Raw genomic sequence first — 15,063 nt, 5'->3', positions numbered from 1 at the left:
GGGATGCTAATGTCGCCAGCAGCATCTTAACTTGCTGTGCTACAATGCCAGCCCCTACTTTGCTTCTTTTTTTTTTTAACAACAATAACAACAAGTATTTCAGAGAGAAAGAGTGAACCCCCATTCACTGGTTCACTTCCCAGATGCCTGCAGGACCTTTGGCTGGACCAGGCCAGATTCAGGAGCTGGGAACCCAATCCAGGATTCCCATGTAATTACTAATTACTTGCTCCACTACCATTACCTGCTGCCTCCCAGAGTCCACATCAGCATGAAAGTGGAGTTAGGAGCCAGAGCTGGGAACCAAACCCAGGTGCTCTGATGAGGGACAGCAAACATCTTATTTTTCCTTAAAGATGTATTTGTTTGAAAGGCAGACTGAAGACAAACATGCATACACACACAGAGAGATCTTCCATCCACTGATTGACTCCCCAAATGCCTACAATAGCTGGGCTGAGCCAGGTTGAAGTCAGGACCAGGAACTCCCTCTGGATCTTCAGGTGGATGGCAGGAACTCAAGTACTTGAGTCATCATCATCATCTGTTGCTTCCAAGGCTCATTAACAGGGAGCTGGGTTGGAAGCTGAGTAGCCAGGACTTGAACTAGTGTTATAATGTGGAATGTGGGCATCCCAAGCCGTGGCTTAATCTGTTGCACCACAATTCCTGTCCCACAGCATGTGTCTTAACATGCTTCCTTTCTTTTATTTTTTATTTTTTTCATTTTTAAGCTTTTATTCAGTGAGGAAAAATGCATAAGAAAGTGAGGGCTCTATCTATAGGAGAGAGGTAAATCTGATTTATACCGAGTACCAGGAGCCAGCAACATGGAGGAGCATCTAGGCCAGGAAGCATGGGGCAGGTGGCCCAAAGGCCACACACCCTGGAGGTGCAGGGGCTGTGCCAGTCCACAATGGCAAGAAGCCAAAGAGGAAAAAAGGGCTGGGCACATCCTGTCCCAGGCTTTTAATTCACTTCCAAAGGGGAGTGGTTAATTAACCTGATTGGCTGGTGGGGGCACAGGTGTGGCCAGGTAGGGGCATGAGGTCACACAGGGGCGTGCTGAAGGCAGGGTAATCCAGTTCACAAACCTGATCAATTTTATTCTGTATGCTTACTTACAACATTCTTCCCTCAGAGACTCCATTCCCTTAATCCTAAGGGATGTTGATGGATGTAGAGTCATCTCTTCTGTAGCTGCTTCCTGCGTATTAGGGGCTTAGTGGAGGCCCTGCCTGTCCAGGGTCTGGAAGTCTTAACAGGCTTCTTTTAATGCTAGGTTAAATGCCCACCCCAGTTATTACTTTTTGGAATTATTTATTTTTCCACTAAAATATAAGCTCCAGGAAAGCAAGTATCTTATTTAACATAATATCTCTAGCTTCTGTAAGTGTGTCTGGCATATAATGGGCACTAAATAAGTATTTGAATGAATGAATATTCTTCCAGTTTTTAAATGTATTAATCTGAATATAAAATTATCTTTTATTTAATACATTAATTATGTTTACTTATTAAGATTTTTTAAATTGTCACTTTTTTAATATTCTTAGGAAAAATATTACAAGACCATTTGAAGATCAGACATCACTGGTAAGTATAAGAATCTGATTTAAGGGCGCATGGGCCAGCGCTGTGGCTCAATAGGCTAATCCTCTGCCTGCGGCTCCTGCACACTGGGTTCTAGTCCCGGTCGGGGTGCTGGATTCTGTCCCAGTTGCCCCTCTTCCAGGCCAGCTCTCTGCTATGGCCCGGGAAGGCAGTGGAGGATGGCCCAAGTGCTTGAGCCCTGCACCCGCATAGGAGACCAGGAGGAAGCACCTGGCTCCTGGCTTCGGATCAGTGCGGTGCGCCGGCTGCAGCGCGCTTGCCATGGCAGCCATTGGAGGGTGAACCAATGGCAAAAAGGAAGACCTTTCTCGCTGTCTCTCTCACTGTCCACTCTGCCTGTCAAAAAAAAAAAAAAAAAAAAAGGCACATGAAAGTGATTATTTAGACTAATTCCTATTGTACTCCTAATTTGAGATTTTTTGCATTAGAAATAATCATCCTGTATGAAAGAATTTTGATGTGAAATATAGGAAAAATAAAACCTTTATACTTTCAAAAATATACCATAGCTCATTTCACTATGGTTAGTAAGTGTATTATTTAATGCCTGCAATCATATTTATTGAATTTTTAAAAACTGAGTTCCATTTTAAGTGCTGCATAATTAATGAATTATCAAAAGGAAGATTATTATAGAAATTTTATTTTTCCTTTTATGGTTACATAATACCTGGCAGTATGCCTTGATTTGTTGTGTTTTCTTTTTCATTAAGGATTTATTTATTTATTTTTTATTTATTTGAGAGGTAAAGTTACAGACAGTGAGAAGGAGACAGAAAGGTCTTCCTTCCATTGGTTCACTCCCCAGATGGCCACAACAGCCGGAGCTGCGCCGATCCGAAGCCAGGAGCCAGGTGCTTCCTCCCGGTCTCCCACACTGGTGAAGGGGCCCAAGGACTTGGCTACTGCTTTCCCAGGCCACAGCAGAGAGCTGGTTTGAAAGAGGAGTAGCCAGGACTAGAACCAGCGCCCATATGGGATGCCGGCGCTGCAGGCGGAGAATTAACCTACTGCGCCACAGAGCTGGCCCCTGTTTATTTACTTGAAAGACAGAATGACAGAGGGGAAGAGGGAGAGACAGGGAAGGCACTGTTCCATCTACTGATCAAATGACTGCAACAGCTGGCTTTGAACAAGGCCAGGGCCAGGAGCCAGGAACTCCATCATGTTCTGCTTGGATGGCACTGGCCCAAGTACTTGGATCATCATCCACTGCCCAGGGGAGACCCGAATGGAGTTTCTGCCACCTGGCTTCAGCCTGGCCTGGCCCATGCTATTGTTGGCCATTTGGGGCATAAACCAGCAGATGGAAGAAGCTCTTTGTTTCTTTTGTCTCTCTGCCTTTCAGATAAATAAAAATAAATAAACATTTTTTAAAAAAGAAAATTATATTGACAAATATTAGAAAAATAAATTTTATTCATTTTTTTAAAAAAACACTTTCATTTTAATGTCATGGTTTTTCATAGTCATTTGCTGTAGAGTCATGAAAATATAAATATCCCAGACTTCTCTCTCCTCCATATACCACTTAATCAAGGGCTTATTTTGTTTCATGCCATCATAATGCTGTGGTGAAGTACCACTTTGTAGCAGTATTGCGTTGTGAAATCTGCAGCACTCTCTTCCTGCAGTACTACTATTCCAGTCCAGTGTTAACATGACATGCCCTCTCTGAACTTCTACCTTCCAGATGCAGAAATACAGAGTATATTTCATTGACAATAATAAGTCTCAGACCTCCAGAGCTCACAGTGGCCATGGGTAGAGTGGTTGTGTTGTAAACGTGATTCACTTCCTTCTGATCTTCCTCATCACACATTTCTTTAACCACAGTCTTGAAAATGTGCTTTGGTGTATTAGAACAGGAGTTGGTAGAAGCAAACTGTCTTTGGACGAAAACCCTGTTTGTATGAGGCCCATGAAATCAAAATCGTTCGTTCGTTCGTTCGTTCGTTCGTTCGTTCTTGCTTGCTTGCTTGCTTACTTACTTACTTACTTACTTACTTACAGGCAGAGTGGACAGTGAGAGAGAGAGACAGAGAGAAAGGTCTTCCTTTGTCGTTGGTTCACCCTCCAATGGCCGCCGTGGCCAGCGCGCTGCGGCTGGTGCACCGCGCTGCTCCGATGGCAGGAGCCAGGTGCTTCTCCTGGCCGCCCATGGGGTGCAGGGCCCAAGCACTTGGGCCATCCTCCACTGCCTTCCCGGGCCATAGCAGAGAGCTGGCCTGGAAGAGGGGCAACCGGGACAGAATCTGGCGCCCTGAATGGGACTAGAACCCGGTGTGCCGGCACCGCTAGGTGGAGGATTAACCTATTGAGCTGTGGCGCCGGCCTCTGTCTGGCATTTTACAGATAATTTTTGACTACTCTGCTCTAGGATTTTAACAAATAAGCAGACTTTGTGGAGAAAAACTGAAGGACGTTTTATGGAAGCTTTGGGGTGCTAATCATAGCATGAGAATGTTAAAAAATTTTAAGAAAACATTTCCATTGATGTAGATAGTAAATATTTTTGAACACTTAGTTTGTACCTGACATATATAAGGTACAGTCACATATGACATTCATGTAGTCCTTGTAGGTTTTTGTCCCTGATGATAAAATTAATTCTCAGGAAGGCTAATTTGTCCAGAGGCCACAGCAAATGGAATTCTGGACTCTGACCTTATCGCCTTAGCTGGGAGTTCTTCTGCTTGGACACGGGGGTGAATGGTAGCCAAAGTCCAGGGGCCTGCCCTTCTGAATGTCTTGTACCCAGGGAGAAAAGCTGAGGTTTCTAGCTGTTCCATCTCTTTTTTAAGTTTTTTGTCATTAATTGAAGCTTTCCAGCTGGTTTTTGTACTAGAACACATGGCACTAAAATTGATCTCAATAAATCGAATGAAAGTATGGGATGTAGAGAGTGTAGCATAAAAGGAACTGTCTAGAATTGGAACCCTAAACTTACACATATGCTCCTCTTCAATCTGTAATTGAAGTCAGTACTTCTGAGAGTTGAATGGGAGCTGGAGTATCACAGACCTGCCAGTCAACCGACCTGCTGTGGGTCTACTCACAGCTGGGGTGGTGTGGAAGTGCTAGGTCAGGACTCCTGTTTGGATGCAGGTAGCCGTGAAAAGTAGCTGTAAGTGTTACAAACTCCTGAATGTGATACAGATATCTGAAAATATCATATTGATAAATTCATGTAGGCCCGTTATATATATTTATGTGTTCTTGATTTTTAATTTTTTATAATTTCTTTACTTCCTTTCCTTTTTAATTTACTCTCATTTCTTTTCTTTTCTTCTTTTTTTTTTTTTTTCTTTTTTCTTTTTTTTGACAGGCAGAGTGAACAGTGAGAGAGAGAGACAGAGAGAAAGGTCTTCCTTTTTTCTGTTGGTTCAACCCCCAGTGGCCACTGCGGCTCGTGTGCTGCGGCTGGTGCACTGCACTGATCCGAAGCCAGGAGCCAGGTGCTTCTCCTGGTCTGCCATGCGGGTGCAGGGCCCAAGCACTTGGGCCTTCCTCCACTGCACTCCCGGGCCATAGCAGAGAGCTGGCCTGGAAGAGGGGCAACCGGGACAGAATCCGGCACCCCGACCGGGACTAGAGCCCGGTGTGCCGGCGCCACAGGCAGAAGATTAGCTTATTGAGCCGCGGCGCAGGCCAATTTACTCTCATTTCTAATATCATTTCTGTGACTGAAAGGCAGAGACTGACTGATTGATTATTCAAGTGTCTACAGTAGCCAGGACTGGCCCAAACTGAAGCTCGGAACTTTGATCTCAGTTAAGGTCTCCCAAGTGAGTGGCAGGAACCCAGGTACTTGAGCCATCACCTGCTGCCTCCAAGGTATGCATTAGCAAGAAGCTGGAATTGGAAGTGGAGTAGCTGGGACTCAAACCCAGGCACTCGGATATGTGATACAAGCAGCCCAAGCAGTATATTAACTGTTGTATCAAATGCCTGCCCCTATGTATCCATGTATACTTTAAATGTATGCTAAGCTGTGCCATTGAGGCTAGTAATTTTCCTCTCTGTATTTCTATTTAGTTATATTAAGTCTTCGTAAACTACTGATAAACAAACCTGATATATTTTTTCAGGTTTAGAGGCAAGATTCTTAAGATTCCTATATTTATGCATTGACTAAATGGGATTTCATTGATTTTATAGGAATTCTTTTCAAAGAAGTCAGATTGTTCTTTATTCATGTTTGGTTCTCATAATAAGAAGCGACCTAATAATCTAGTTCTGGGTAAGTGTCATTTCTTTCTTTCTTTATTTTTATTTATTTATTTGAAAGAGTTACAGAGAGATAGGTAGAGAGAGAGAGAGAGAGAGAGGTCTTCTATCCACTGGTTCTCTCCCCAGATGGCCACAACGAGCTTTTTCCGGGTCTCCCACGCGGGTGCAGGGGCCCAAGGACTTGGGCCATCTTCTACTGCTTTCCCAGGCCACAGCAGAGAGCTGGATCGGAAGTGGAGCAGCCAGGACTCAAACCAGTGCCCATATGGGATGCTAGCACTTCAGGTGGCGGCTTTACCCACTACAACGCAGCGCTGGCCCCATGGATTTTTGCTTTCTTTATTTTACCTTCTGGCCTTGAATAAAGTTACTTATTAATCTACCTGTCTCCAGGTGAAGAGTGAGGCATATACATATAATTCACCAATTCAAGGAAAGAGCGCCAGTAAGAAGGAATTTGAAAGAGTTCCTTTCCTTGGTTGTCTGCCTTGTGTCTCTGTTGGAAGCAAGTTGTGGTTTAAGTAGAGTGTGGCCTCTTGGTGCTCTCACCTCCACCCATTTACTCAGTTGTACGTGCAGCTTATGCTGAGTCTCACTAAGTTCCCACATGTCGTGTGTCCACTGAGATTGGGGGCAAATTACCTTACTTCAAGTCATAGATATGTTTTTTTCAGATTTAATTCATAGGCAGAGAGAAAGACGCCAGCTTTCATGATGGTTCATTCCCCAAATGGCTGAAATGGCTGGGTTGGTCCAGATGGATTCCAGGAGCCTGGAACTCCGTCCAGATTTCCCACTTGACTGACAGGATCCCAGATACTTGAGCTATGCTCTGCTGCTTTCCCAGGCACATTAGCAGGGAGCTGGATGGGAAGCAGAGTAGCTTAGACACAAACTGACACTCCTAAATGGGGTGCCAGCATTGCAAGAATTGGTTAACCTCCTGTACCACAACACTGGCCCCGTTTTATTTTATTGTATATTTATTTTTAAAGGTTTATTTGCTTAGGGGCCGGTGCCGTGGCTCACTTGGTTAATCCTCCACCTGCGGCGCCGGCATCCCATATAGGTGCCGGGTTCTAATCCCGGTTGCTCCTCTTCCAGTTCAGCTCTCTGCTGTGGCCCGGGAAGGCAGTGGAGGATGGCCCAGGTGCTTGGGCCCCTGCACCTGCATGGGAGACCAGGAAGAAGCGCCTGGCTCCTGGCTTCGGATCGGCACAGCACCGGCCTTAGCGGCCATTTGGGGAGTGAACCAGCAGAAGGAAGACCTTTCTCTCTTTCTCTCTCACTGTCTATATCTCTACCTGTCCAAAAAAAAAAAAAAAAAAAAAAAAAAAAAAAAAAAAAAATTATTTGCTTATTTAGAAAGTCAAAGTTACAGGGGCAGGTGCTGTGACATAGCAGGTAAAGCAGCCAGATGAAGTGCCAGCATCTCATGGGTGCCAGTTCGAGTTTTGGCTGCTCCATTTCCAATCCAATTTGCTCTTAGCTTCAAATTGGCCCAACTCCAGCTGATGTAGCCATTTAGGGAGTGAACCAGGGGGTGAAAGACATCTCTCTCTGCCTCTGCCTCTGCAACTCTGCCTTTCAAATAAATGAATTAATCTTAAAAAAAAAAAAAAAAAAAAAAGAATTACAGAGAGAAGGAGAGAGAGAGAGATCTTCCATTTGCTGGTTCACTCCCCAGCCAGCACTGGGCCAGAAGCCAGGAGCTTCATCTTGATCTCTCCACTTGGGTGGCAGGGACCCAAACACTTGGGCTATCTTCCACTTCTTTCCCAAGTCCCACTACATTAGCAGGGAACTGGATTGTAAGTGGAGCATCCAGAACACAAACCAGTGCCCATATGAGATGCTGGCATTACAAGTAGTGGCTTTACCAGCTATGCCACAACACCAGCCTGAATTTTTAAAGATTTATTTGTAAGAATGACAGAGAAGGAGGGACAGAGACAGAGAAAGATCTTACATCTTCTGTCTCACTCCTCAGATAGTTTTAATGGCAAGGGCTGACCCAGGCCAAAGCCAGGAGCTTAGAACACCATCTGAGTCTCTCATGTGGGTGGCAGGGTCCCAAGTGCTTATGCCATCTTCTGCCTTCCCAGGTGCATTAGCAGCAACTTGGATCAGAAGCAGAACAGATGAGACTTGAACCAACACACATGGATTCCAGTCTCACAAGTAGTAGTATAACCTGCTGTGCCATACAGTTGCCCCCTATATGTATATTTTTTTTCTTTTTAAAGATTTATTTATGGGGCTGGTGCTGTTGCGTAGTAGGTAAAGCCGCCGCCTGCAGTGCTGGCATCCCTTGTGTGTGCCAGTTCGAGTCCCAGCTGCTCCAAAAGATTTATTTATGGGGCTGGTGCTGTTGCGTAGTAGGTAAAGCCGCCACCTGCAGTGCTGGCATCCCTTGTGTGTGCCAGTTCGAGTCCCAGCTGCTCCACTTCTATTTAGCTCTCTGCTGATGTACCTGGGAAAGCAGTGGAGATGGCCCAGGTGCTTGGGTCTCCCTGCATGGGAGACCCGGAGGAAGCTTCTGGTTCCTGGCTTTAGATCAGCTCAGCTCCAACCATTATGGCCATTTGGGGAGTGAATCAGTGGATGGAAGACCTCACTCAGCCTCTACCACTCTGTAATTTTGCCTTTCAAGTAAGTGTAAGTAAATAAATATTTAAAAAGATATAAAATATAAACTATTTATTTATTTGAAAAGCAGAGTTACAGAACAAGAAGGGCGAGATGGAGATGGAGATCTTCTGTCATCTGGTTCACTCCCCAAATGACTACAATGGCCAGGGCTGGACCAGGCTGAAGCCAGGAGCCTGGAATTCCATCTGGGAATTCCCTGTTGGTGGCAGGGGCCCAAGGACTTGGGACATCGTCAGCTGCTCTCCAGGCACATGAGCAAGGAGCTGCATTGGAAGTGGAGCAGGCAGAAACCAAACGGGTGTTCATATGGGCTGCCAGTAGTGCAGCTTGCAGTTTAACCCACTGTGCCCGACGCCAGCCCCTAGATAGTTTTCTGATAGGCGATAGACATGCGTTAGTACATGTGGGTGTATGTACATGTCTGACACATACAAGAGGTCTTCAGAAAGTACGTAGGAGATGCATATTCTGAAAAAACTGTATGGATTTGATTTTTGGGGGACCAAAATAAATACTTTAGTCTCATATTTCCCTTGATTCTAAAGTACTCTTGCATATGTGTGTGTCTGTGTGTGTGTGTAGAGTTAAGGGAAAATAAAATAACCTCTCCCCAACATGAATTAATCCTTCCTTAGTCAATATCTGTTGAATAAATAAACTCGTAAAAGAATCCTTGCCGGGGGCTCACTTGGTTGATCCTCCGCCTGCGGTGCTGGCATCCCATATGGGCACCGAGTTCTAGTCCTGGTGGTTCCTCTTCTAGTCCAGCTCTCTGCTGTGGCCCAGGAAGGCAGTGGAGGATGGCCAGGTGCTTGGGCGCCTGCACCCGTGTGGGAGACCAAGAGGAAGCACCTGGCTCCTGGCTTTGGATCGGCGTAGCTCTGGCCATAGCGGCTATTTGTGGGGTGAACCAATGGAAGGAAGACCTTAAAAAAAAAAAAAAATCCTTTTCTGTGTCTGTTGAGATTGGATCTGGCACAGGCAAGCCCTAACAGCCGTGCCTTTCAGTTATTCTATAAAATAAGGAGTCATACTGAATGATCGCTAAAATCACTTCTGTGACTGCTGTCCTAACAGCATTTTAGATAGAGTTGAAAACTCTATCTAAACTGCTATCTTGTATAGCAAGAAAGCAAAGAGCAAAGTTATTAGGTCATTGTGAATGTGCAGGTAAGTAGGTTCATGTAGGCAACTGGGAAAAAACATGCTTAAAATGTATTTTTCTTCTAGGTCGTATGTATGACTACCACGTGCTGGATATGATTGAATTAGGAATTGAGAAGTTTGTCTCTCTAAAAGATATTAAGGTAAGATACTGATGATAAAAAACAAAAAACACTTTGCAGTGTTGCTTTTGGCCATTGGTGACTTCTTGCAATAAAGAATACTAATAGTATTTTGTGTATAAAGGACTTTGTTTTTTTATTCTGGCATGCTCTAAGATAAAAATACAACTTTATTTTAACCTTTATCTTTTTAGAAAATTTTCATTTATTTGAAAAGCAGAGAGACAGAGAGTGAATGAGCCAGGAAGATCCACAGGCTCATTCCCCAAATGCCTGTAATAGCCGGAGCTGGTGCAGGCTGAAAGCAAGCACTGGGAACTGAATCTGGGCCTCCCTCAGGGTGGCAGGGACCCAGCATCCTGAGCCATCATCCGCTGCCTCCTAGGTTGCGTGTTAGCAGGAGGCTGAAATGGACAGCAGAGTGGGACTTGAACCAGGCGCTCCAGTATGGAATGCAGGCATCCCAAGTGGCGTTTAACTGCTGCACCAGATACCTGGCCCTTTACTGTAACTCTGAAAGAGGAGTTTATATGTAGCATATAATACATGTGAGTCTTTTGGCAGGTGGACTTCAGACGGCTTCCTAAATCTTATCTAGCCCCAGGGCTGAAAGTGCTATCCCCTCCATCTGCATTATCACAGCATCTATTTTAAGGAATCTCACAAATACCAGAATTTTCAGTTTGAGCCCTATTTTCAATCCAAGATGGTCTGACAATATTTTGGCCATTAGCAAATGATTGGGTAGCTCAGCTCTCCTTGGGGCTTGTATCTGCCTTGTTTGAAAGGGATTATGGAATAGAAAGTAGTAAGTAGTAGTAAAAATAGCAGGAAGAGTGTCCTAATTCAGCTTTTGGTTACAAATTAAACAACTGCTCCCTCAGAACTCTGCTTCTGGCTCCGTCTGTCCCAGCAAATATATTTGACTTGGACTCATAGCCATGCTGGGTGAGGCTGAAGTAATTTGTCCTGCAGCTTAGATTTGGAGATTGAGGCTCAGAGAGGTTTCATTGGTGACCTAGAGTCACACGTAGTTAGTATAACCAAGATTAGGACTCAAGGGATTTGAGAGAAAGGAAACTGTTAGAATGGAAAATGTGTAACTATTGTCAGTTTATGGGCTTTTAGAAATTATTTTATTTTATTTTTAGAATTCCCATCAGCTGGTTCACCCCTCAAATGCCCAGGAGCCAAGAATTCAGTCCAGGTCTTTCATGTGGGTGGCAAGGACCTAAGCTGGTGACTTGTGTCATCACCTGTTGCCTACCTGGGTTAGGCATCAGCAGGAGGCTGAAACTGAGTGTGGAGCCAGGACTTGAACACACACTCTGATATGGGATGTGGGCCTTTCATCTGCCATTCTAGGTGTTTGGCCCCATTTATGGGTTTTTCAGGCTCATGGTATAGTTAAAAATAAATTGTAGCAAATATATTATCAGTCCTTTCCCCAGCTATCTTCTAAAAATGGGAGATACCTCCAGGTTTATTAGAATTCTTAAATATTCTTATCCTATAGGTTTGAAAAAGGCCTTTACCATATCCCATTTAGTCATTCAGCCCATCTTCCCCAGGTATAGGGCAGAACAGTGCCGCAGGATTGGATGTAGAAGCAGAATACTTGGGGAGGAGGCCTGGCTTGGCCTTTTAGGTGACATTTGTGACCTGATTAGCTGATGACTTCCATGACCTTTTGTAGTGAAGCATAAAATATATAACAACATCAGATGAGGTAACATAGGTGAATATGCTTATCAGTGATGAGAACATACTAGAAAGCTTAAACTGTGGTGCTTATGATGGACACCATCATATTACTGTTTTCCTCTGGTGTTGTATACAGATCTCCATTTCATCTTTGCCACTGTTGCTAGTTTAGCCTCCAGCTGGGTGGGCCTGAGCACTGGCTGTAGGTACACCCTCAAGCCCTCTGCCCCTTCTCTTCCACTTCCAAGGTGGTGAAATACAATTGAAAGGGAGGGAATCCTCCTGTGAAGTCAGCATCACCTTAATTCCTAAACTTGAAAAAGATACAATTGAGAAAGAGAACTAAGGACCAATATCCCTGATGAACATAGATGCAAAACTCCTTAATAAATACTGGCTAATTTAATCCAACAACACATCAGAAAGATCATTCACTGGGACTAAGTGGGATTTATCCTTGCTACACAGGGATGGTGCACCATTTGTAAATCAATAAATATGATACATCACATTAGCAAACTGAAGAATAAAAACCTTATGATTATTCTAGTAGATGCAGAAAAGCATTTGATAAAATCAACATCCTTTCATGATGAAAGCCTTAAGCAAATTGGGCATCAAAGGAACATTTCTCAACACAATCAAGGCAATTTATGACAAACCCACAGCCAGCATCTTATTGAATGGGGAAAAGTTGGAAGCATCCCCATTAAGATCCAGAACCAGACAAGGATGCCCACTGTTACCATTGCTATTCAATATAGTCCTGGAAGTTTTAACCAGAGCCATTAGGCAAGAAAAAGAAATCAAAGGGATACAAATGAGAAAGGAGGAAGTCAGATTATCCCTATTTGCAGATGAGATGATGATTATATATATATATATATATATATCCCATATATATATATATGGGATCCAAAGGACTCCACTAAGAGACTGTTGAAACTCATTAAAGAGTTTGGTAAAATGACAGGATATGAAATTAACACACAAAAATCAGTAGTCTTTGTATACACAAACAATGCCATGGCTGAGAAAGAACTTCTAAGATCAATCTCATTCACAATAGCTACAAAAAAAATTTAATACTTTGTAACAAACCTAACCAAGGAAGTAAAAAAATCTCTATTATGAAAATTATAAAATATTAAAGAAATTAAGACACAAAAAAATGGAAAAATTTTCCATGTTCGTGGATTGGAAGATTAATATTGAAATGTCCATACTACCAGGAGCTTCCTCCAGATCTCCCATGTGGGTGCAGGAACTGAAAAAACTTGGGTCGTCTTCCACTGCTTTCCCAGGCACATTAGCAGGGAGCTGGATTGGAAGTAGAGCAGCCGGGACTCAAACTGCTGCCCATTTGGGATGCTGGCACTGCAGTTGGGAATTTAACCCACTGAACCACAGCGCCGGCCCCCAGAATACATTTATAAAAAGTTTCACTCCTGCCAGCTAAGGATTTGCCCGTATTTCTATAGCTTGTATACAGTTATGTTGCTTCCCATGTAAATGACTAGTTGATAGTTTAGTTAGCTGTCATTTACAAATACTCTTAGGGAATAAATCAGCAATCTTTCTCTTTCTACCTCTCAGAAAAAAAAAAAAAAAAAAAAGCTTGATGTGATATGACAGTAAAGGCACAGTGCTATAAATCAAATTTTTTCCTGCAAATTAATTTGTTTTAGTACTGGGAGGCAGGCTATTTTCAGTTGTTTTCATTTGTATGTTTGGGTTTGTTTTGTGGCTTTTTGCAAGTGTAGCTTTTTTATTTATTTTTATTTGAGAGGCCAAGAGAGATGGTGACATAGATGTCGGTCCGCTGATTCCTTTCCCAGTTGCCCACAATAGCCTGGACTGGGCCAGGAGCCAGGAATTCACTCCCGGTCTCCTATACGGGTGAGAGGGACCCACTCCTATGTGGGTGGGTAGCCATCACCTGCTGTCCACCAGAGTGTGTGTTAGCAGGGAGCTGGAATTGGGAGTGGATCTGGAACTTGAACCTAGGCACTGCCATAAGGATGCAGACATCCTACAGTAATGAAGGTGAATAGAACAGATTATTATTTTTCAATATAATCAATCTATATGGTTAAAAAATCCCATCTTTTTTTTTTAAATTATTTTATTTATTTGAAAGTCAGAGTTATACAGAGAGAGGAGGAGAGGCAGAGAGAGAAAGAGAGATCTTCCATTCCGCTGGTTCACTCCTCAACAGCCAGAGCTGAGCCAGGAACCAGGAGCTTCTTCCAGGTCTCCCACGTGGGTGCAGGGACCTAAGCACTTTTGCCATCTTCTACTGCTTTCCCACGCCATAGCAGAGAGTTGGATCAGAAGAGGAGTAGCTGGGACTCGAACCAGCATCCACATGGGATGCCTGTGATGCAGGCTGGGACTTTAACCCACTGAGCTGCAGCGCCAGCCCCAAATCCCATCTCTTTTAAAATCTGAAGTCAGTATTTGCAGACATAGTTTTAAGAAAGTTAATAAAATGTGCTTTTTAACTTTTTTTTTTAGGATTTATTTATTTATTTGAAAGGCAGTGTGATTGGGAGGGAGAGGCAGAGAGATTTTCCATCTATTGATTCACTCCCCAAATACTCAGAACATCCTAGGCTGGGCCAACCTGAAGCTAGGAACCAGGAACTCCATTTGTTACTTCCACATGGGTACCAGGTACCAAAGTACTTGAGCCTCACTTGCTGCTTCTTAAAGTGTACGTTAGCAGGAAACTGGATCAGAAGCAGAGAAGCTGGGACTCTGTTCTACAATCTGACATTGGATGCTGACATCCTAAATGGCTGTTTAACCTGCTATGCCATGATCTCTATCGTATTTTTATTATTATTATTATTATTTGAAAAGCAGAGAGACAGATCTCCCATCTGTTGGTTTACTTCCTGAATGCCTACAGAAACCAGGGTTGGGCCAAGCCAAATTCAGAACAGCTGGAAACTCAAACAAGGTCTCCCTCATAGGTGGTAGGGACCCAAGTACTTGAGCCATCACCTGCTGCCTCCCAGGAAGCTGGAATTGGGCGTGGAGCCAGGACTCCATTCCAGGCATTTTGATATGGGATGCAGGCATCCCAAGAAATACTTTAACCTCTGCACCAGATACTTGTCCCCGGATTGCTTTAAAGGCAGCATATAAAACAGTTTAGACTTTGATAATTAAGTGATTTTTTTTATTTTATAGAATAGTAAATGTCCTGAGGGCACGAAACCCATGTTGATATTTGCTGGTGATGATTTTGATGCAACAGAAGACTATAGAAGACTAAAAAGTCTTCTTATTGGTAAGTATTTTAATGTTTATTATATTCAAGGCATCTCAGGGAATCTAAGACTGTCATTGGTAGCCCTTTTGTCACTTCATTCTAAGTGTACAATTTTGCTTTCTCCTTTTCCTTTTTGATTTTTTTTTTTTTTTTAAGATTTATTTATTTATTTGAAAGTCAGAGTTACACAGAGAGAGAAGAGGCAGAGAGAGAGAGAAAGAGAGAGAGAGAGAGAGAGGTCTTCCATTCGATGGTTCACTCTCCAGTTGGCTGCAATGGCCAGAGCTGCCGTCG

The 15,063-nt window shown here is 43.5% G+C and overlaps 1 protein-coding gene across 2 annotated transcripts in view; it reads left to right on the top strand.

The window, feature by feature from the left end:
• RPF2 (ribosome production factor 2 homolog) overlaps positions 1 to 15,063 on the top strand; it is a 47,557-nt gene that overhangs the window by 10,982 nt on the left and 21,512 nt on the right. Inside the window, exons 4-7 of one of the 2 annotated variants that reach the window (XM_002714918.6) lie at positions 1,557 to 1,596; positions 5,776 to 5,857; positions 9,730 to 9,806; positions 14,688 to 14,787. In XM_002714918.6, the coding sequence (XP_002714964.3) occupies positions 1,557 to 1,596; positions 5,776 to 5,857; positions 9,730 to 9,806; positions 14,688 to 14,787 (299 nt within the window). The remainder of the gene's footprint in view (positions 1 to 1,556; positions 1,597 to 5,775; positions 5,858 to 9,729; positions 9,807 to 14,687; positions 14,788 to 15,063) is intronic. The other variant, XM_089333799.1, reaches the window with a different exon arrangement.

This window comes from Oryctolagus cuniculus, chromosome 5 (genome assembly GCF_051225735.1).
Source record: "Oryctolagus cuniculus isolate XC-2025 breed Fujian yellow rabbit chromosome 5, ASM5122573v1, whole genome shotgun sequence".
Lineage (NCBI taxonomy): Eukaryota > Metazoa > Chordata > Mammalia > Lagomorpha > Leporidae > Oryctolagus > Oryctolagus cuniculus.
Note: the sequence above shows the minus strand (reverse complement) of the source record. Positions and strands in the feature narration are given on the sequence as shown.